This window comes from Aspergillus chevalieri, chromosome 8 (assembly GCF_016861735.1).
Source record: "Aspergillus chevalieri M1 DNA, chromosome 8, nearly complete sequence".
Lineage (NCBI taxonomy): Eukaryota > Fungi > Ascomycota > Eurotiomycetes > Eurotiales > Aspergillaceae > Aspergillus > Aspergillus chevalieri.
In genome coordinates this window covers 1,394,957-1,418,448 of record NC_057369.1, presented here as the reverse complement: position 1 = coordinate 1,418,448, position 23,492 = coordinate 1,394,957, and the positions used below count along the sequence as shown (strand labels likewise).

At 47.9% G+C, this 23,492-nt stretch overlaps 5 protein-coding genes across 5 annotated transcripts; 1 reads left to right on the top strand and 4 right to left on the bottom strand.

Annotated features, from left to right (window-relative positions):
* Positions 1 to 3: 3 nt before the first annotated feature.
* ACHE_80476A (uncharacterized protein) lies at positions 4 to 565 on the top strand (the record flags this gene model as incomplete). Its single annotated transcript, XM_043283850.1, has 2 exons — positions 4 to 372; positions 422 to 565. The coding sequence occupies 2 exons, from the start codon at positions 4 to 6 to the stop codon at positions 563 to 565; spliced, it is 513 nt and encodes a 170-aa protein (XP_043141089.1).
* Positions 566 to 9,938: 9,373 nt separating this feature from the next.
* Positions 9,939 to 10,376, bottom strand: TIF51_2 (eukaryotic translation initiation factor 5A; the record flags this gene model as incomplete). The annotated part of the gene is made up of 3 exons (XM_043283849.1): positions 9,939 to 9,997; positions 10,049 to 10,175; positions 10,230 to 10,376. 3 exons carry the CDS (start codon positions 10,374 to 10,376, stop codon positions 9,939 to 9,941), a joined length of 333 nt encoding a protein of 110 aa, XP_043141088.1.
* Positions 10,377 to 14,484: 4,108 nt separating this feature from the next.
* Positions 14,485 to 15,413, bottom strand: ACHE_80474S (aminoglycoside phosphotransferase family protein; the record flags this gene model as incomplete). The annotated part of the gene is made up of 2 exons (XM_043283848.1): positions 14,485 to 15,324; positions 15,384 to 15,413. 2 exons carry the CDS (start codon positions 15,411 to 15,413, stop codon positions 14,485 to 14,487), a joined length of 870 nt encoding a protein of 289 aa, XP_043141087.1.
* Positions 15,414 to 16,817: 1,404 nt separating this feature from the next.
* On the bottom strand, positions 16,818 to 20,068 carry ACHE_80473S (uncharacterized protein; the record flags this gene model as incomplete). Its single annotated transcript, XM_043283847.1, has 5 exons — positions 16,818 to 17,586; positions 17,636 to 17,759; positions 17,811 to 18,199; positions 18,252 to 18,415; positions 18,467 to 20,068. 5 exons carry the CDS (start codon positions 20,066 to 20,068, stop codon positions 16,818 to 16,820), a joined length of 3,048 nt encoding a protein of 1,015 aa, XP_043141086.1.
* Positions 20,069 to 20,659: 591 nt separating this feature from the next.
* ACHE_80472S (uncharacterized protein) lies at positions 20,660 to 22,241 on the bottom strand (the record flags this gene model as incomplete). The annotated part of the gene is made up of 2 exons (XM_043283846.1): positions 20,660 to 22,132; positions 22,185 to 22,241. The coding sequence occupies 2 exons, from the start codon at positions 22,239 to 22,241 to the stop codon at positions 20,660 to 20,662; spliced, it is 1,530 nt and encodes a 509-aa protein (XP_043141085.1).
* Positions 22,242 to 23,492: the final 1,251 nt, after the last annotated feature.

Genomic DNA, 23,492 nt, shown 5'->3' with positions numbered 1-23,492 from the left:
AAGATGTCTGCAGCCCCGCGTCCACCATTCTTGCCGGGCAGTTTAGAGGAGTTCACTGAACATGCTGCAACCCACCACTCTGAATGGTTTCAATACTGTCGCCTTGCTTATGAGTATATTGAGGAGGCAGAGGCTGCTATTACTGAAGCAAGAGGACAAGCTGATCAGACCAGCCTGAAGCTTCAAGCCTCTGAAACGGAAGTGAGCCGCCTGAAGGAAGAACTCTCTGCCCTACACCTCAAACAAGAGAAAAACCAAGCCCGAGACCAGGGAATCATTGAATATCAGAAGGAACAACTACGGGAATCACAGCAGAAATATCTTGAAGCCTTGAAGGAAAAGGATGAAGCACTACGCCTAGCAACTCCTGTGGTTAATACACCTGCCCGAACTCCTGAACCCACTGCTGAAATACACACAGTTGCTCCGGTGGGAACGCCTGCGTCGGTTGATCCCCCATCTACCAGCTCTGCCAGACTCTCTGAACGCCTACCTGACCCAGACCGATTTGAAGGTGACCGGAAGGATCTTCGCCGATTCATCTCCCAAATCCATGAGAAGATGAATGTCAACCATGACCGTTATCCCACCCCGCAAAGCCGCATGACCTATGTTACCAATCGCCTGAGAGGGGCTCCATATGCCCAAGTTCTGCCATACATCAAGAAAGGAATCTGCCAGTTAAAGGATTATGAAGAAATCCTAAAAATCCTGGACCGAGCCTTTGGTGACCCGAACCGTGTGAACAATGCCCGTAATGAACTGTTCCGCCTGCGCCAAGCCAACAAAGAGTTTGGTATGTTCTTTGCTGAGTTCCAGCGCCTTGCTCTAGAAGGGGAAATGTCTGAAGATGTTCTGCCTACCCTGCTGGAACAAGCTATCAACCGAGAACTCCGAGGAATGCTCATGCATAATGAACCCCCAAACCGTGAATATCACCAGTTTGCCAATTTCTTGCAAGACTTGGAAAACCGCCGCCGTCACTATGAGAATAACCCTCCACCTGCTACCCGAACCTATGCCTCAGCTACAAAACCCACCAACCCTGTCAGACCCACTGAACACCCTGCTACACTGCAGCCTGCTGAAAACAATACTGATGTTATGGATCTGTCTTCTGCTCACCGTCACACAACCTCCCGTCGAGATCGTGGGGAATGCTTCCGTTGTGGCTCCAAAAACCACTTGGTCCGAAACTGCCCACTACCTGATAATCGCCCTGTGGGAGTCCGCCCAGCCTATCTATCACCCCGTCCTCACTCCCCCGCAAGCCCAGAACCTACACCTGTGTCAGAACGATACCGTTCCCCATCCCCAGACCTGTCAGCAAAAGGAGCGAGTCTGGCCTAAGTCGCGACCAGACGATGAATGAGCGCACTATCCGTATCTCTGCTGCTGCCACCCAAGGATTAACTGTTGAAGAGGAATCCTTCCGTTCAAACCTGATGATTCTGCCCATAACCCTGTCCCGACATGAAAAAGAACTGCTAAGCTATGCCATGCTTGACACTGGTGCCGAAGGAAAGAGATTTATTGATAAGGAATGGGCCCAAGACAAAGGTCTTGAGCTACTGCCACTGAAAAAACCAATCCGCCTTGAGACTTTTGACGGTCAAGAAGCTGAGAGTGGACCAATCACCCACTATGCCCAAATGCATATGAGAATTAACGATCACCAAGAGAGAAGGGCTTGCTTCCTGGTCACACAGCTAGCGCACTATCCTGTTGTACTAGGACTTCCCTGGTTAAAGATCCACGATCCCCGAATTGGCTTTGCTGAGCATACTGTCCTGTTTGATAGCAAGTACTGCCAGGAACACTGCAACATGCCCATGAGACCTGCAAAAATACGAGCTTTACATGATATTCCACAAAAGACCCGCCCAAAACACCTGCCTCCCCGACCTGAGCGCTTGAAACACCGAGATATTGCTGCTGTATCCATGTCTGCCTGCTGTGCCTATGCCCGAAGGAGTTATCGCCTGTTTACTGTCACCGTTGATGATATTGAAGCTGCCCTGAACCCTGTGCCTGATGAAGAAGACCCAATGGCGAAACTACCACCTGAGTTCCAAGACTTTGCAGATGTATTCTCACCCAGGGAGGCTGAGCGCCTGCCACCCCACCGCCCATATGATCATGATATTAAGCTACAAGATGGGAAAGTGCCCCCATTTGGGCCCTTGTACCCAATGTCCCGAGAAGAGCTGAAGGCCCTGAAGGAATGGATTGAGGAAAACCTGAAGAAAGGGTTTATTCGCCCCAGCTCATCACCTGCTGCATCACCTGTCCTGTTTGTGGAGAAGCCTGGAGGAGGCCTCCGGTTCTGTGTTGACTATCGCGCCCTGAATGCCATCACTGTGAAAGATCGCTACCCACTACCACTGACCAAGGAGACCCTGAACAACCTGAAAGGGATGAAATATTTCACCAAGATTGATATCATTTCTGCCTTCAATAACCTGAGAATCAAGAAAGGACTTGAATACCTGACTGCTTTCCGTACACGACTAGGGTTATTTGAATCCCTTGTGATGCCCTTTGGTCTGACTGGTGCACCTGCTTCATTCCAGCGATTCATGAATGACACCCTGCGAGACTACTTGGATACCTTCTGCACTGCCTATCTGGATGACATCCTGATCTATAGTAAGACCCGTGAGGAGCATACCCGCCATGTCTGCTTGGTTCTTGAGAAACTGCGAGATGCAGGCCTCTTTGCCAAACTGTCCAAGTGTGAATTTGCTGTGCCTGAGACCAAGTTCCTGGGTATCATTGTTGGCCGAGATGGCCTACGCATGGATCCTGACAAAGTGAAGACTATTGTTGACTGGGAAACCCCAACTTGTGTGACTGATGTCCAAGCATTTATTGGCTTTGCAAACTTCTACCGGAGGTTCATCAAGGATTTCTCCAAGATCATTACACCCCTAGTGAACCTGACAAAGAAAGGCATCCAGTTTAAATGGAACACTACCTGTGAGCTAAGCTTTAATATGCTGAAAAAGGCCTTCACCACTGCACCTGTCCTTAGACCATTTGACTGGAATAAGGAAGTTATTCTGGAAACTGATGCTTCTGACTATGTTTCTGCTGGAGTCCTGTCTCAGTATGACGATGATGGTGTCTTACACCCTGTGGCTTTCTTCTCCAAGAAACACTCAGTGACTGAATGCAATTATGAGATCTATGATAAGGAGTTATTGGCTATTATCCGCTGCTTCGAAGAATGGCGCCCTGAGCTGGAAGGAACCCCATCTCCTGTCAAAGTTATCACTGATCACCGGAATCTGGAATACTTCATGACAACCAAGCTCTTGAATCGTCGACAGGCCCGCTGGTCTGAGTTCCTGTCCCGTTTTAACTTCAAGATCATTTACCGCCCAGGCAAACAAGGAGTGAAACCTGATGCCCTGACCAGGAGGTCAGAGGATCTCCCTAAGGAGGGGGATGAGCGCCTGCTACACCAAAGCCAGACTGTTCTGAAGAAAGAGAACCTTGAGCTTGCACCTGACAGTTCATCTGTTATCCTGAACGTTACAACTAGAGCCCAAGCTCATTCTGCTGAGAACCCTATTGTGAACCCACCCAGAACACCTGCTCAAACCAGGAGAGTTAGATTTGCTGATGAGACCAATCACAACGTGCCAGAACCACCACAAGATATCAAGAATCTGCTGGACAGTGCATACCCACTTGATGAGACAGTACAGTCAATCCTGGAAGCCCTGGACAAGAATGCCACACGACACCCTAAGATCACCTTGGCTGACTGCCAGAGAAGAGGCAACTATCTCTTCTACCGGAATCGACTTTATGTTCCAGATCATGGAGAGTTAAAAGCCGAGCTATTGAGACAATGTCATGATAAGCCAGCTGCAGGACACCCTGGCCGATCCAAAACCTATGAGCTCATGTCCCGAGAATACTACTGGCCTGGAATGTATCAATATGTTGAGCAATGGACCCAGAACTGCCACACATGCCGCCGCATAACACCATCCAGAGAAGCCCGTCAAGGCCTCCTGCGCCCTCTGCCTGTTCCTGAAAGATCCTGGCAAGACATTAGCATGGACTTCATCACACATTTCCCGCCAAGCCATGGGTATGATGCAATCCTGGTTGTAGTAGACCGACTGACAAAAATGAAACACTTCATTCCATGCAAGGGAACCTGCAATGCAGAAGAAGTTGCCCACCTGTACACTTGCAATGTTTGGAAACTCCATGGCCTGCCACGAACTATTGTATCAGACCGAGGTCCGCAATTCATTGCCCAATTCTGGAAACATCTGATGCGCCGCCTGCAAATCACAAACTTGCTCTCAACTGCATATCACCCTGAGACTGATGGCCAGACTGAGAGGACTAATGCTGTTCTGGAACAATACCTCCGCGCCTATGTATCCTACCTGCAAGATGACTGGTCTGAATGGCTACCACTAGCAGAGTTTGCTGCTAATTCTACCCGCTCTGAGACTACCTGTGTTTCCCCATTCTTTGCAAACTATGGATTTCATCCACGAATGGGATTTGAACCTGTCCAGCCTACCAACCAGCCCACCAGAGATGCTGAGGAATTCGCCTGCCGGATGAAGTTAATCACTGAGTTTGTTCGTACAGAAATTATATCTGCCCAGGCTCGCCAGGAGGAACAAGCCAACCGGAAGAGACAACCTGCCCGTTGTTACCAAGTTGGTCAGTATGTATGGCTAGATTCTCGCAATATCCGGACCCTTCGCCCGCAGAAGAAGCTAGACTGGAAGAACTTAGGGCCATTCTGCATTACTGAGATCGTCAGTCCGCACGCTTATAAGCTTGACCTGCCTGCCAGCATGAGGATACACCCAGTATTCAACGTCAGCCTACTTCGCCCTGCTGCCAGAAACCCTGCCCCGGGCCAAAGACAAGAGCCCCCACCACCTGTTGAAGTTGATGGACTCGAAGAATGGCAAGTTGAAGACATCTTGGATTCCCGTTGGGAAAGAAGAGGCCGTGGAGGACCTCGCTTGAAGTATACTGTCAAATGGACTGGTTATGATGAGCTGACTGAAGAACCTGCCTCATACCTGGAGCATGCTCAAGAGATCGTAACAAATTACCATCGCCGTTATCCCTACAAGCCTGGGCCTGGCCTCGACGGAGCTCGGCCTTGAGGAGGGGAGTACTGTCACGGTGCTAGCCCGTGATATATGCACGTGACCGGGCACGTGACCCACAGAGTTATCTATCTGCGCCAACGCGATCCTGTTGCAGCTCTTCGAGCTGCGTCTTGTCTATGAACCTGTAGATAGCCTGACCTGTAGCTTAATCTGTTCGTCAATTCCTACCATATTCCTGCACCTGACCCCGCACCCTGACAGATCTGATAATACATGTGCTTGAGAAGGGGAAGGGAAGGTGGACCATGTTGGACCCTGATTGGGAGAAACAAACACCACTTCACATTGCTGCATATCAGGATCAACTTACAGTGGCTATTGTCTTGCTTGATTCCCATACTATATCAGTAGACTCTCTGTTCAGGAAAGATGTGCAAGGGCGGACTGTAGTCCACTTCACAGCTGCTGGGGGAGGACTCGCGTTTCTCAAATGACTCAGGGATGTCAGAGGCCAAGATATAGTCACAACACCTGATGATGACGGTGTCACGAGCTCAGAATAGTAGATAATAACGAAATGATATTCCTATCTAAACTATTGTAGCCATCGACGAGAATATCGAATCTGAAGAAGAAAAGAAAAGGAAGAAGAGTCTATTTACACAAAGAAGCCTTATATATGGTTGTGTGTGGCTTCGCTAAGCAGCTGTTTGTCTCAATTGCTTTCATGGCATTGTTTGCCATGTTGACAATGAACGTCCATAAAGGCACTGAGCTGAGCCATCACAGACGGCTGGACTCCTCTGCATTGGGCGTGCAGGTGCAGGTTCCCATCCAATGCCAAATGGCTTATCCAGCAAGGTTCCTCTGTTGCAGCAAGGACGGTGGAGGGCTGGACTCCTGAAGATGTTGCTGTCTACCATAATAATACCCTCCTTATCAAGCACTTGCGTTGTGAGGCCATGGAGGAAAGATCGCTAAATTCTCCTGGGTATCCATTCTGGACCCTCTGTAAATCCTGCTTCAAGGTAAGGATACATTCATTGGTGAAAGACCATCTCCTGTGTTCCCCTCGCTCTGAGTTTGCCTATATCTTTCTGTGCTGACGAAGATTAGTCTAGACCTCGGCAGGCCCATGGGCTACCCATAATGGGTAGGCCCATACCCACCCATGGGTGGGCAATGGGTAGTCTCCAGGTACCCATGGGTGGGTAGTCCGAAGCAGATACCCATAATGGGTACCCAGTGGGTACCCATTTGACCCAAACCCTAATCAAAATAGAAACACCCATGACTTGCATAACTTTATGAATTTACTAGTAATATCTGGTAATTTTTGAGTATTGTCCTTACAGCATGTAGGCTTTGAAATAAAGTTATCCTTGACATTACACTATTTTCATAGCTAATAGTACTCAAAGCCATCATCCCCACAGCGAGACCTCTTGCGGTTCCTCCCTGATGATATAATTGAGAGTCAATGGGCTACCCATGGGCTGTGGGTTATGGGTAGCCCGTGGGTAGCCCATTGACTGTCAATTCCGTTTGGAATTCATCAAGTTCATGCCCCGGGCCCCCAGAATAAGATGATAATTTTGCAGCTTTTTTTTTTGGCCGCACAGGAGTCTTAGGGCTGAATAATAATCAACTGGGGTTACTTGCAGGTGGAATTTGCACTATGAAGTAAAAAGAATCGGACATCTAATGATTATGGATGTCAAATCCCTGTTTTCTTCTGTAGCTGAGTCGCAGACTCGTAGTTGTAAAAAATATATATTTCGTATTCAATACAACTACATTGGCTTTTGACTAACATTACTCAATGTATATACTATTTTGTATACAAAATCTACAGCCAGAATATAAAATAGCTATTGCATTCCTTATATTCAAGCCAATTTCAAAAATTTACAAGGGAATTACTTAGAAGTTGACTATAATGATTATCATGGCCAAAACATGTTTTTTTTTACCGTAACCTATTACGCTGAATCAGCAAATAATGCATCTCAATTAGGAAAATTATGCATGCATGGGTATTCGATGGGTTACCCATGGGCAGAGATTTCTACCCATGGGTGGGAAATGGGTATTACATTGGTATTGGGTACCCATGCCGAGGTCTAGATTAGTCTATTTGTGGTCGTCGATGTCACGGACTCGGAATAGTAGATAATAACGAACTGAATTCCTATCTAAACTATTGTAGCCATCGACGAGAATATCGAATCTGGGGAAGAAAAAGGAAGATGAATTCTATCTACAAGAAAAGGGGTTTTTATATCAGTGCTGTGTGACCTCGCTAAGAGCTTTTTCTTTGTTTGTTCGAACGGCATTGTTTGCCATGTTGAAGGTGAACGTCAATAAAGGCACTGAACTTAGCTGAGCCGTCACAGTCGATACCATTGCCAGGCATGTATTGATTTTGATTATTGCTTGAAGTGCTACAAATCTTATACCAGAAAGTAACTTGGTCACATTCAGGAACATAGCTTCACTGAATCCACGGGCCATGCTCACTGATTCAAAGTCATTGATAGGGAGTCTTCTCTACAATAGTGAAGTATTAAGTGTGGGATCAGTAGAAATGAAATATATTTTCTTCTCTCTTCAACTTCCTCGAAGCAACGCACATCTCTGCAAGTACCAAAGCATATATCTCCCTGTGCATATCGCAGCCCTTGTCGCCGAAGACTAAGCCCCTGGAACGCCTTCCCCAGTTTGGGCCACCTTTCCAGTATGAGGGGTGAAAGTACATAGTTCGAGCAGCTTGTTCTTCCATGACTCCATATTGTTTGGTGAGATGGCTGACGAAGTAGATTGTTGTTTAGGATCAAAGATCATGGGTTTGTCTTTCAGATTCCATCCCATGAACTTTCTCACCTTGCTCGCAAGTTCAGTGAGCATGTCAGCTTTTGTCTCAATGCTGAACTGTGCAATGAAGTGACTGTAGTCATTTCTCTCTAGAAGAATGGCAGTTCAGAAATGGCTTGGCAAACTGCTCTTCATTGAGGCATTTTCGTCCATGTCCCATTGCACTACATTGGGCTGGGTCCCGCTTCCTTTGCTGTTGCTGTGATGGCTCAGTGCTTCAGTGAATGACATCAACAAACAATGCCATCTGCGCAAACAAAGAAGAGCACTTAGCGAGGCCACACAGCACTGATATAAAAGCCTTTTTTCCCGTAGATAGAATTTCTCTTCCTTTTTCTTCCCCAGATTCGATATTCTCGTTGATGGCTACAATAGTCTAGATAGGAATTCAGTTCGTTATTATCTACTATTCCGAGCCCGTGACAACTGCTCCTGTTCTTGAGAGCTAGGAGCATACTCCCCAGACCTGTGATAATCTCTGGGGCGAATTGAATCTTCACGGGAGCTTAGTTTAACCCACTATCTCCGGGGAGCAGTTGGCATGGCAAGAAGCGGAGCAGCAGGAATGATGACCTCAATTCCCTGTTCCATTGATGGTGCCATCGCTATGTTGAAGGGGGGGGGGGGGGTCAAAGCGGTGACGGTCAAAAGCGCTACAAAGAAAAGTGGACACAGGTGAAACTCTAGCGCGGTACGTTTTATTGAGGCTACCTTCGTCAGGCTACTCACCCTCTGCTCAGTCTCTACTCAGTGATCAGCTCAGGCTGCTCAGGGCGTGCTCAGGGCATGCTCAGGTCTACGCAGTGAGCTAAAAAGCGGCGAGGGGTGAGCACTAAAACGGAAAGGGAAGGCCTCTGAGCTGTCTAAAAAATCAAGTACGTATGTTCTTCTTTGGCCGCCGGTCGAGCTCTAGGCCTTTCTCTTTGGCAACAATGGCGGTGACCTACACATTCGTCGGCGGCTGTTTTCTTTTGGCCAGGGCAGAAGGAGAATTATATACTCACATCCTACACCTTGACAATTATATCTTTGCCCGGTCCTAACGCCGTCTCCTCTTTCAGAACGAGGTGCCATCACTCCCAAATGACTCAAGTAAGCTCTTGTACCCAATGCCTGGGCAGTTCCAACCATTTTTGCCGCGACGGATAACGAAAGAATGCATATAGGAAACGGACTGTCTCATCTGAGTCTGAGATCCATTGCCAGTGCCGTACTTGCTCGACACCAATGTACTGACAGTATCTGCCGGGGAGCCATCGGTGAGCTTTCAACATAGCCTGAGGGTCAAGATAGTTATCTACCTATTCCAGCACATGCATGTCTCGTTGAGTTTTTCTTGGGTGCTTACTGCTTCTGTGATCTGTCAAAGCTTGGAGACATTCAGGCTCTCTGCTTGGGCCAAACAGTGTTCAGGGGGCAGCTGGCTTTCATTATTAACTTCAGAGGTATTGTCACTGGGTTTATCTTCACCATCTGAATCCTCACTATTGAGTTCCGGGTCAAGGGTGGATAGACCTTGACAATGGAACTCCATGGGAGTCGAGGTCTCTCCAAGTACAAGAATATTAATCGAACTAGGGTTGAGTGGCTAAGATATTTTAGTGTGGAAATAGCAAGCAAAGGGTGTTAGAACGCCTCAATATTGTGAAGAATATATATCTTTACTATAAGCCGATCTATGTAACGTACCCCACATGCGAATGTAACACGAAGTCGTTCCGCCGCGACTTTAACCCCAGCATTTCCACCAATGCACCTGAAATTCCATTGAAACTATTCAGAATCGCCTTCTTCAGACATCTCTACTACTATCTGACAGGAATGCGCATTGTGTCCGGCCTTTCCGCAATTGCCACAGCGCCGCGCGCGTATCTGAAGTCTAAAAGCAAAACCTATGGGAAAGAAGAATACAAACTTGTAAGGCTATACAGCACCATCAATGCGCGCACAACCCTTATATTATTACGCATCCCTATAACCAATACATGCTTGCTCATTCATAGCACGCAGGATAGTAACAACTAGTAAATTATTTAGCATACTCCTAGAGGATAAGAGGTCAGTGAACTTACTTGAGCTATCACCACTGTCAAGACGATCCATAATCTGGGAACCAATATCACCGTCAGGTACAGTAACATCATTCTTGGCATTACCATCCTGATCTGTTAACACAAGGTGTCCGCTATCAACTCCCTCCTAGAAACTCCGTCAGTACATATAAATAAACCCCATCTGGATATGAAAACAAACCAGCCTATATTCATCTCTATGAATATTTGGAACGTCGACTTCATGGGTGGCAGGAACAACATCCTCAAGCTTTTTACCCGTGAAGATATCAATGCACACAAGATGAACCTTGGTATGCCCGTGCTTGCCAGTCTTAGATGAAGACATCTCAACGATTTTGCAGGGACGTCCCTTTATCGTAACATGACCATTTTTTCTCAGAGCAGAACAGGTCAACTTAGAAGTCAATTCCCCATTGTCAATATTGACGCCCTGTAATTTACCATTTAATATAGAGAATTTGAAATTTAGACAGAAGTGAACTTACTTCACCATCAGACATGTTGATATTTGAGACGGTAAAATAATAGGAGAGCCCAGATATTTAGGGTATACTAGAGGATTAAAGAGGATAGGATAAGGACTGCATGCGCAATAAATAAGGAGCAGAAGAAAATTTTGTTTCAACAATAATTATGATATAGTCTAGCCTTGGGGTGTATTGGGTTCTATATAGTATAGTGAATTTCTTTAACGGAATACAGCTCAGAGTATTATCACAGTGAGAAGAGACTGAATTCTTTCAGCTATGACATGAATCTAGTGGGGTGGCTGAGGGGTTCTGTAATAATTTTTTCCGCTTTTAGCTTTCAGCTGAACTATCTACTGTAGTACTGAAAACTAGCAGGGGCTGATGCAGCAAGGAGCCAATTAAGAGGTCCTACGTGTCATAGTGATATGCCTATGCTCGTGAGCAATCTTCAGCTCATCCTGATAAGGGGGTTAAGACCCCTTCTAATAGTAGCCCACACCCACGCACAGGTTTTCAACTTACCTATGAGTAGATGTTGGACTGAACTGGCATTCTAATACCCAAGATGATATCATTTCGTGCCCGATATGCGTGCCGCGATCAACTCCACTTAGTTCAGTAAGGAAAATGACGGAATACCTTTGCCTGGTGGATTGAGTGGGCAGGACTTTTAAATTGGAGAGAGTTCTGATCTTAACTAATCCAGCTGGACAAGAATTAGAATCTGCAGTCTATTTCCCATGAGGAAACGATATGTGATGACAATTATTCTTATGGGCTTGTGGCGGGATCGCGAAATGATTCCCTATTATTCCTATTATTCCCATTAGGCTGCGGCACCATCCGCAAAATCCACGGATGTCTTGCGGATTTGTAAACCTTTCAAACATGCCTAGACTCGTAACCTACTTGGGAGTGCATTAATTATGCAGTTTTGCTTGTATTTTTCGGGTATTTGGTGAGTAATGAGATACACAGGAAGCTGTACAAGTATGCAGTATATGCTTAAAACAGAAATTTAGATTTATATTATTAAGTTTAGAATACAATTTATCAATCTCAAACCCATCTGGCAGCTTTGGCCGCTTCCTTATTCTTCCCGAACGTGCCTGTACACCAGTCTCTTCAGTTGAAGTCTAGCTCACGCTGTTTAATCTCAAACTTTGATGAACACATATGGAGCATCAACTCCTTGTATCACGGGCTCAAAATAATAAATAATAACGAACTAATATTCCTATCTAAAGTATCATAGCCATCAAATATCGAATCTGAAGAATAAAAGAAAAGGAGAGTCTATCTACACAAGAATGTTTTATATGGCTGTGTGTGTGGGGCCTCGCTAAGCAGCTGTTTGTCTTGATTGCTTTCATGACATTGTTTGCCATGTTAACGGTGAAATGTCAATAAAGGAACTGAGCTAAGCTGAGCCGTCACACTATCATACTATGTTCCTCAGTCCTCACCCTCTTCAGCTAGTTATGCAAGAACAAACGCCATAGGATTATTATTATTATTATTGTTGTTCATACACGCATCTGTCAGCCTTGTAGGCCGAGTGGCGGCAGGTCCTGCGGGGCGGCCGGGTAAGCCGCCGTAATGGTAATCGCTATATATACATCGTCACTTTTTCTGCACGTAACTACATATCCTGATATCTCTTTCCGCATGTTGTATATCCCGTGCTGCTAGTTTTCGTGCCGCTGTTCCCATGGCCACGAAAATCCATGGGCTTGCCGGATACTATCTCGTCTCCCTCCCTACTTCTGCAAGCGCGTAACCTCGGCTGCGCTATGCTGCCGGTTGCCTCAAATCCGTTGTTGTGACTCGGTATGTGGTTGGTAGAGTCTGAAACTGGCCTAGGAGGCCTGTGTCAAGCATAAAGCGCACTGCCTTCGGTACCAGGTCTGCCCGTGTTAGGTAGGCCCGGTAATCCAACTCCCGCCTTGACCCCTGTGTAAGATGGCGCATCCGGGGGCCTGCCTGGTTTGTACAGTGGAGGAGAACATGGCGTATATCTTGACGACCACGTCCACAAGAGCATTCAGTCGATTCCATAGCGTTAAAGGTGCCAAGATAACTAGCAAGCGCAATCTTCCCAGTTTGCATTTGAATGAGGACTGATGTGGCAGCTCTCCGTAGGCCTCGGTATAGTTGCATTGGTGCTTTTGAGGATTCTTTCCATAAACGACGGAGGGAGTTCCCGTGGGTGGAGGTAGCCCATTCAGACTTCCATGCACTTGCTGCTTCTATGCGGAGGGTTCTTCGAGTGCTAGCCATGAGAGTGAGCTCCTCCACACCGTTGTGGTTGGGTGCTGGCGGATTAGCAGCTTCTTTTGCAAGAGCATCAGCACACTCATTGCCGTAGATGCCTTCACGACCCGGGAGCCAATACAGCTGTATATCCCAACCGCGTTCCTGTAGTTGAGATGCAGTGCGTGTAATCTCGCTCAGGATATATTGGCCAGAAGACCTTCCTGGAGCTGAACACGCTTGAATTGCTGCCTGATTGTCTGTAAAGATGATGGCTGTACGGGCCTGATGGGAACGTTGTGATGTCGGTCCAAGTGTGTTGCATATTTGGGTGAGAGCCATCTCTATGCCTCGCAATTCTGCTGCATATACAGTATGAGTAGCTGGGGAGCCAATGTGAACTGCCTGGTGCCCCAGGGGTGAAACTACCGCTGCTCCAACCCCCTGTTCTGTTAAACTGCCATCTGTGTAGGCAACAATGTCAGCGCCGCTGTGTAGGGCATTTTGATGAGCTGCTAGGGCTGCTTCCCGGGTTAAAAACGCCATAGGATGATGCATATCATTTGCTCTCCTATTTCCCTTTTAAAAATGCGGTATTTTTCCTCTGTGAGCGAACTTGTCATGGAATGTGATCCAATGACTGCATGGTTCATTTTCAAATTTCAATGGCTAGCCATGGCATAGATAGAGATTTCAGCTGAGATTCGGATGGAAATGTGTTGAAGGCTGAAAGAAGTGGGTATGAACGGAGATGATCAGCATGAATTGCATCATATGAGGAACTCAGCTGGACATTCGCGCAAACGAAACAGGTTCGCCAAGTGGTTAGGTTGTTGATATCAGGGTCCATGAGGGGCTGTGCAATGGGGGAGGCCATTCCAGCTGAAAAGCATGTGTATGCTTATATAGGCCCTATAGATCCCCTTCTTTGAATCTATTATCTTCAACAGCCTAAACAATCCCAGTCTCTTTCTTTTTCCAAACTTCCGTTGAACAATATGTCCACCAATCCCTCGCCTACCGATCCTGTGGGCACTTCAAGTGCCTCTGTGTCCCATAATAAGGGTAATTCACTCATCGAACCCATGGGAGCGGGCTATAAAGTCGATTATATTATGGATGTGAAACTTCAAACGAAAGATGGTACTGATATCCCGCTTCACAATCACACCCTGAGTTTCAAAGACGACGGTTTCCCTATCTCACATGTTTCCCGAAAATGGGGGGATAAGTCCGAACGTTTCAACCAGGAAGAAGAGGACTACTGGCTGTTGTACGTCCATCTGAACCACGCTGATATGGGGATTGCAATTGGGGGAGAGACGCCGGTCCTCGTGAACGCAAAGCCCAACTGGAAGAGCATTAGCTCTGAAGAAACGAGGTCCATCAACATAACAAACGCGTGCAAAAATACTTTCAAGCTGTCTTATCGCTTTGAGGATGAAGCAAACGGTGACTTTAATCAATTTGTGGCTGTCCGGTGCCCCAAAATGGATAACCCAGCCATCACGGTAAAGACAACGGGTCACTATGCTGGTCTTCACTGGGTAGGCCTGTTTGTGAAAACGGCTACTGATGACACCAATCGGTTCATCGCAGCGAGAACCACCAACCGCTTGCTCCCAGATTACGCTGAGCGCATCCGCACGTACAAGAATTTCGACCAGTGGTATAATGAGGATGGCCAAGGCGGTGTCCATCCAGAAATAATCAAGCCAGTGCAGCTGTTGAAAGGGCGTATCCAATGGAATGTAATTGCTGTTCTTCCAAAGGGTATCGCGGGAGTAATGACAGCACCATGTCATTAAAGTCGATGAACTGAGACTGAGAGCGTAGAGCTGCCATTTCGAAGGGCGGGGGATACGAACCTGCATCTGCCCAGTCCACGAGCCACACCAGGCCGTTTCGGTCCAGAATAAGATTCCGCGGACTGATGTCCTGGTGGGTGAGAACAAACTCGGTGAACTTGAAGGGCGGAAGGTCTGACGACGCGTGCTTGTATGTTTTACAGATGTCCAACGTGTGGTTGAACCAGCCCTCGAATTCGGCCACGTCCTTGAAAGGCCCGGCACTGTAGTGCGTGAAGAAGCGACCGCGACATGGGCCCCCGCCGATCGGACCTGGCTCCAATAGCTTGATGGACTGCATTTCAATGATCATCTGGGCCGTCTGCCTCGCGACATCCATCTTTTGTTCATCACTGAGATCTCTCCAGCAGCCATCAAGCGGTTCACCGTCGATATAATCCATCACAATATATCCCATGGTGCCAAAATATTTCGTGTCGTCCATGAAATGGAGAGACCGATGGATACGAGGAGCTCGAATATTGGACTTTGATGCAACTAGTTGAAGGACCTTTGCCTCACAAGGCAGCACATCGCCGCCGCCTTTTAAAACGAGATCCTTGGACAATCGCACCACCGTCGTTTGGCCGAGATCGTCAAGGATCGGAGCAGACTTGAGGAGGTCGACGAGGGATTCGTCGGAGACGCAGTCGATGTCCTTATCATCCAGCGGGAATGCCCTGTCTGAGGCCTTACTGGCTGGCTGTCGAGATTGTTAGTGCAAGATTCACCCCCGGGGGAATTAAGTAAGGGAGTTAATACGTCGGTGAACGGGCGTAAAGGTCCTTCCATATTTCCAGTCCTTCGGATATTATGGGTAAGGGTCAGTGAGAAGGAAAAAATAGAATATAACGCGAAATGGGGAACCTCGAAAAGGCCTTCGCATCGATTGGAAGGACCGATCGACAAGGAAGAAGGAATTTTGAAGTGAGGACTGTTGTGCAAGTCACATCCCCTATACACCGATTTGAAATGGAGAGACTTGCATGAGCAGCCTGAAGATTAAGGGATGCTGTCCAAGTATTTCATCTTACACGGAAAATGAACAGGTAGTTCATGGCGGGCTTGGTGAGATCGACCTGAAGTGGGAGCAAGGAAGTTTTATTGTCCACCCGCATGGCACCACAATGAAGAGCCTATTCCAGACAATTCCAAGCCGAGAAACGTTGATTTTGCACTACCTACCAAACTCAGGAGAGTTGGAATTCGTGAATGCTTATGAGTTTTCCGATGGATGGAGCTTAGTGTCTCTAGCGGATGACTTTCGCTGATCTTTCGATTTTAATCAAAAACGGCATACGCAATACCACAAACTATAAAATCGGAAACTTGTCTTCTTCCGAAGCAGCTGCTAGAATGCAATTGGTTCCGGATTATATGGCGTTGTTGATAGAGAAAGACATTGAGGAAATTGCTACGAGGTCGTCGTCTACATACCGGGAGCCACCAATTGGCAGGACATTGAATTTGACGAATAGCAAACAGCAGTTTTGATTCACCAAACAAAGGCCAATGTCCACTCAGCTACTCGTGTGGTTCATGCCGCCGTGATCTTGGCTACTCGACAGCTTGACCCTCGTCATGGCGACGATATTTACTTAACTCTTTTGCCGGTGGCTCTCCGGGACTTTGTTCAACAGAGTCAGAAAGCCCCTGATGATCCATTCTCTGTGGGAATTGGAGGAATTGGAGCATATCCCATGAAAACATGGCCTTCAGACTTTTCGGTACTGCAAATTCTCTCAAACCCTCTTATGAGAGATTTAGCGGTCCCTGCAATATGGCTCTGTCAAGCTCATACGCGTTTTGCAATTTAACCAGATTGCCTTTCGATCCAGAAAAACATGTCTTTCGCGCCTTTTCTAGTGTTGGAAACCTCGATCCTAGATTGAAGGACTCTTACGGGTCTGTCAAGGCTTCCATTTAGCAATGAGACACCATTCGCCTGGGTTGTTCATTTTTATAACCACATCAATCAAAACTGAAACTGCGTGTGCTATACAATGAAGCATTCCATGACTCTGGGGCAGTGGCAGTATTCTGTGCGCCGATTAAAAAGGAGCCTTTTGGAGGACTGGATATAACCTCTTGTGTTTGACCTCGTATGCTGTTGGAGAAGCCGGAATTTTTTTAGATACAGTATTGGTTTGGTAATTGAGCTCTCGTAAATTTTAGTTGTAGTAGACGCCACGACCCCTAAAACCCAAACAGATTCCTATCATCATCATACCCCCAGTCTCTCAACGCCGGCAACGCAGCCTTCTGAATCATCGTCGGCGGTCCACAAAGCAGCGCCACATTTCCCTCTGCAGGCTCAAACGCATGTTCTTTGATAACATCCTCATTAAGATGACCTTTCAAGCCCTTCCACTTATCACTAGGATGAGACAACACATGTGCAATCTGGAATTGCTCGCAGTGGTTCCTGGCAAAATCCTCTAGTTCAGAGGAAAGTAAGATGTCATTCTCGGATTTATTCGCGTCGATGACTTTGACCCTCGTTTTATCATCGGGTGTTTTGAGGATTCGCGCTATGATTTGATACCCCGGTGTCACGCCCGATCCGCCGAGGATCAATGTGACGTTGTCAAATCTGCGCTCGTTATCATCGACCTCAAACCTCCCATGCCCTAAGTATCGTATTTCGCCGGACGGCCCCTTAACCTCAACCTCCTCGCCCTCCCGTAGACAATCAAGGATATTACTCATCGTCCCACCGGGCTGGTTTTCATCTGGGAAATATGTCTTGACAACTAAATTGAAAGAGCCATCATCTTCGGTGTCGAGTATAGGTCTGGTGGGTGTGTATGGGCGGACGACGAGACGGTCTTCGAAGTGGAAACCGAGTTGGATGTGTTGGCCTGTTGAGAGGCCGAGTTTCTTGGCGGGGGTTGGGAGGGTGAAGGTGTAGAGTTGAGTGTCGCGTGAGAGGCGTTTCTTGGTACTTAGGGTTGCTTGGGTCCATCTGCAGTATTTAGCAAGGATGCTTGGTGTGAAGGGATGTGGGAGCGTACTTGTGCTTATCCAAGGCGATTTCGGGGTCTTTTTTGTCTGTTTGCGATGCTTCTGCCTTCTTTTTTTCTGCATCTTTCTTTATATGGTCCATTGCCTTTTGCGTGACTTTCCCGATAATACATTCTGTTCATCGTCAGCATCTAGCCCTAATGCTGTCTGAAAAGGAAGGCATACCCTTCAACTTATCCTGCGCATAATTATCATGGATACTCTCAAACTCCTCTGTCGTATCCATATGAACAGCGCCCGCATGCGCCAAAATGGCCCCCTTGCCCCCAGGATGCCAACTAAGCACGCTAGTCGCATCGTATACATTTCCATTCACCACAATCCAGCAGTCATCCTGCGTGTTATGTTTCTCGATTTCTTGTCGGGTCAATTGGTTTTCTGGCGCGGATGCTTTCTGTTTGATGGATTCGATCTGTTCGGAGGTCGAGGGCTTCATCCAGCCGTTTGTGCTGGTGCCCGCGTCGACGGGGTGGCGGAACAAGAGGTGTGTTGAGGATGTGTCTGAGGAGTCGTAGGTTTCGGGGCGAACTTCGTACCAGCAATTGTTCATCATTCTGGTCGTGTTAGCACAAGGTGTAAGATAGGGACAGAGACAGGGAAAGCTACCCCTCAATATTCCACACAGGCTTTGGGGGCTGCGTATTCTTATGCTCATCAAACGCACGAACCAGTATACTCTTCGCGCGAACAAACTTGCTAATAGGCAAATCAATATGCCAATGCAGCCAAGTCCAGAATTTCCTTCCATGTCTAATCGGCGCATCGGGATACTGTCACATTCATTAACACAAATCCCACCATTCTAGTTCAAGCCAACTCACCTTCCGTACGCAATACGACCACCTATTCCCCCCATCCAGACTAACCTCCACCCGATCAATCTCATTCCCACTCCCGCTATACGCATACCCCTCGACCCGATACATCGCACCATTTTTTAAATCCCCCAAATTAATCCTCTCTCCCTGCGCAGGTCTAACAATAACGGAGTTGAGCATCTGCGTCGTACATATCGTACTAGGATGACGGAACATGATCTCCGCGATTTCTGATCCAGGATCTTCAATGAAACTAGGGAGTTGCCTGTTATCGTAGATATAGTAATAGCTGTCGTTCTCGTAATCTGTGACCCAGACTTTACTTAGCCACTTGACTGATCGAGCGCCTACCCAACCCGGGAGCATTAGGCGGAGGGGGTAGCCGTGGTCTGGGGGGATGGGGTGGTCGTTCATTTCGTATGCTAGGAGGACGTCGTTGTTTGTGTCTAGGACGTAGTCGAGTGGGAGGCATGATTCGTATTTTCCTTCGCTGAGATTGTCGGCGCCTTCGTAGTTCAACCAGAACGTTTTATTGGGGTTACTTTTTGAAAGCTGCTGGACGTCCGCTTTGAGGAGGACGTCGCGTAGTAAGACACCTTTCCAGTATGAGCAGCCTGCTGCTGCGGCTGTGTAGTTGAAGGCACGGGTTTTCTTTATCATGTTGAGTTCTTTTCTGCGATTTCCATCGCAGGCTAAAAATATGGGGATGTTGATGCTTTCAAATTGGTCTTTAAGTTCGTCCATTCCAAGCAGTAGGCGTTTACCAGCGATGATTTCAAGTTTGTGATTTTCCCAAAGCAAATGCGGGACGGAGCCGTGGTTGCGGACGTAGTGTATTGGCGATGGTGTAATGAGGCCTCCATCGAAGAGAGTGGTGAGGTCTACCTCTGCATTCAATGGATGCTTTCCAGTTAGACGAGTAAGTTTGTCACTGCGAGGAATCCAACTGTCAGGAGAAAACTGGTCTGCTTCGTCAATCTGCCTAGGGAGATCTTCATTCTGCAGAGTTGAGTAGCCCTTGCCGTGGTTCGTCGTCATTGACGCGCGATACTTCTGCTCGTAACGCAGACATTGCAACAAGGCTTCCTCTTCAACTGAGCGCTTGGGCTGCTGTCCTTCCTCTCCAGTACTATCTTTTTGACCTCCGTCTTGCCCGTCTACCTTACCCTGCCCCTTCTGCACTCCAGCCACCCCGTCCTGCTTCTGTCTCTCCTCCTTCCTCCTCTCCTCCTCTTTTTCTTTCTTCTTCAAATTGGCAGCCCACGGCTGCTCCTCCTTAATGAACGCCTCCGTAGTATGCAACACATATCTCCAAAACCTCAGATGCACATCCGGCCGTTTCAAATGAAAATCCATCTGCTTCGTCAACACGTCACGCACACTAACCAATTCCCCATGTCTAACCTTCCCCCTCAGCTCATCGAGTTTGGCCCCCGCGATACCCTCCAGATCCTCCTGATAATCATGATGTCTGTCATCGCCAGAATGCGTGAGACCAATATGTCGTGCATCGCGGGAGCGTGTGCCGACGCGATGGGAGTGTGTTCGCGCCCAGTCAGGTTCGTTGAGGATTTCTAGGGTTGAGGAAGGTGGTGTGCCGGGCATTGTGGTTGTCTGTTGTAAAAGGAGAATGATAGTATCAATTGATGACAGGGGAAGTTAGTGACCTTGATCATGGATGATGGTATACATAGATTCATGTTGAGGATGTATTGCTGGTGTTGTCGCGAGCTCGTCCGTTCTTGGAAGGTGAGGGGATGATGTCAATGTGATGGTGGTGGAATCGGTTGGGTTGGTTTTCTCCGCGGATGTGATCCTTGGTTCTGGGTCCTGGGATGGGAAAGCTAATCTGAACGACGAGAGTCAAAAAAAAAAAAGTTACATAAAGTAAAAGAAGTAGTATCAAAAAGTTCATTATTAAACGCCAATCTATGCTAAGTAGATATGTGGTTGTAGTTTTAGTTGGAGTAGTATCTCGACAGAACATGCAGTATAAGTATGGTTTGGTCTGGAACCGTCAAATTCACATAAAAGTCCTCATGATCAATCAAATCATTCGCCATATCAATGCATCAATCATCAGTAAGCAAGCAATCAAAATCTGTGGTATCTATATACAGGCATGAGGACGGTATCATTGTATATCAGTCTGTTAAACAAAGGAAATGTAGCCAACGAGCGGAAAGCAAAAGCAAATCAAGAAGAAGTAAACATGAGTCGCAACTTGCTCGACCGCTTAGGCGTCTCCTTGCTCTGTTTAGAATCCCGCTCCGAGTGGGTGTCGTGCTTGGAGTAAGTCCTCGAGAACGCGGGCTTAGATGGAGTTTTCGATGGGGTTGACGGCGAAGGGGCCTTGGATGGTGTCTTGGATGGCGTCTTCGATGGAGAGGGTGCCTTGGAGGTTTTCATCGGGGTAGTTGCAGCCCTAGACGGAGCCTTTGGCGGAGGGGCCTTTGAGGGCGACTTGGCCGGAGGAGGAGGCTTGGACTGAGACCGCATCTTTGAGAAAATGGAAGTAGTAGGTGGTTTGGACTTGCTCTCGCGGCGGGGAGTGTGCACGCTACGCGAGCGGCCAGTGCGACGCGATGAAACCGTCGCGGCGTCATCGTCGAATTTGAATCGAGGATCCCGCGAGTTTCGTGCGTTGTTCACGTCGATACCAGACATGGTGGCCGCGGTGTGCGTGATGAATTCGCCGTCGACCTTGGTGCCGACGCTGTTGGCTTCCACGTCGGCGACACCGCGACGCCACATCTCGACTGAACTGAGACATTCTGTGTTGATTTCCATCAAGTCTTCGGGCCTTTCGGGCTCCTCGATTGCCTTGGGCTTGTTTTCGTTGGAGCCCCCACCTCCGATCTGCTTGATGATCTTGTAGCCGCCGAACATGACGATCGTGGCACCGATGCCGACACCAGCGGCAATTAGGAACTGGGGACTGGCGAGGAGAGCCCAAACAGCCGGCGCTGATGTCTTGAGCATCGAAATGGCAGCCGGGGCCATTTTGCCAATGAGATTGCTGATCTCGGCTAGAGTCAGGGCGACGGCAGCCATCGCATCGGGATGTTGCTGCAATTGACTCATTGCCGTCGTCGCACTGTAATGCAGGCATTCTGCTTCTTCCAGTAACATCTGTGCACGGTTCACAAGGCTATTCAGTTCAGGATCCTCGATTCTCTGCAACTGCATGTTATTGGCCGGTGAGGCGGCTCCGGGCGGGTCGGAATTCCGTGGTACCATGGCCTCAGGATTGTAGTCTCCGTACGCGAGGTCCATATCGATATCTGCATCGCTCATGGTGCGGCCGGTTGGTGGGCGCTGTTGCGGTACATCCCGGGTGTCCATGATGGGCTGAGTGTGGCGCCGGGGGAGAGCCGCGGGTGGTGGAGCGTACACGGACTCCTCATCGCTATAGTGCGAAGGGGCGCGGGAAGAGGCGCGACGGGGATGATGACTGCGACCGGGGGCCGAGGGGCGTCGTGCAATTGATCTTGACCGTCCGCTTCGCCGAGAAGATGCGACAGAATGCGAGTCATCAAAGGTGAAGTTTTCCATGGCCTTAATGGCTTGTCGCTCAGCTACTTTTGCATTGCGCTCGTATTGGAACTGCGTCTTGCGTTCACGGTAGGCATTTCTGGCATTATTGAAAATGTTGAAGACTTGTTTGCTCTGCAGAAGTTAGAATCTACGCAGAGAATGCAGAAGGAAGCAGATGGCTCACTGTATTGACGACCTTGCCGGACTTGTCGATCACGGCCACTGTCTCGCCTAGAGGCATGATGTATGTATGTCGGAAATCGCAACAACGCGACCGGTGATTGCAGGAATGAAAATTTGTTTGAAGGATAGATATTCGAGAAGCATGAAAAAACGGCGTATAAAAAGAAATGAAAAAGACCGGATCGACAGGAGCAACGCGCCGAACGAAGCGGTGTGTATAGATCCAGTCACGGTGGAGATGGATGCAAAGTCCCGGCGGATGCGAGTCTAGCGTGGAAGACGGATTGGAAAAGAGTCGAAGGACACACGAGTCAGTGTCCCGGGGTATATATATATATATATGATGTCCACAATAGCCGATGGCAACAGAAATAATGGTGCCTGTTGTTCAGCTGTGGTGTTGTAGTCTTGTATAGATCCAGACTCCGGAGTACTTGTATGGATAAGGCGGGACCGTTGGACTCGGTGAAACGAAACCACGAACAAAAAGTCTTGACGGATGTCAGACGAGGGAAAATAATAAAGAGCAATATAGAATAATAATCAGGGGAATTAAGAGCAGGGAGGTTGGCAGGAATAATGCCGGTTTTAATAGGAGGGGCCCACGAGCAGAACAGCACTGCGGGGGCATATAGAGTTGGTTGGGTGTCGAGAATTCCTCATTATTATTATTCGAATTAGAAACCGCATCGAATCGTCCGCACGAAGCGAGGGGAGCAACTGGACGAAACTGGAATTCCTCGGTGGAGATGGTGCTATGCGGACATGAGTGGACAGCGACATTGGTGGACGAACAGGAGATCGTGGAGCGCTGCGGTGTTGTTGTCGCCGTCTGATTGACGGATTTTCTTGAGTGAGGCATATTGGGTAGATGACATCGCGAACAGACTTTTAGAATAGCAGTACTAGTGCTCTAACGCTGGATTCAGGTACGTACTCTGTACTTGTGAATCATCGTGTTATGGATTTCTATTGGGGCCAAAGTGAAGCGAGTTGATTACCGCTTCCGGACTGGCGGTGATGCACCCTGCTCTGATTGGTTGGATAGTCACCGTCTCTGTGGCTGGTGTGTGTGGCGCACCATACCGTATTACAGTCACTACAGTACAGTATGAATTCTTCTCTATCGACAAATACTGGCACTCCATACCCCATACTCGTCTTGTCCAGAGTACTCCAGAGTAGCCTCGTATGATCTCATGAGAAAAGGCTGTTCTATTTATATGCTGCTATATGAGCCACAGCTTCTCCATACAGCTTCACCACATGCTCAGATAACAGTCCCGCCATGCAGACAGGAACAGCCTCA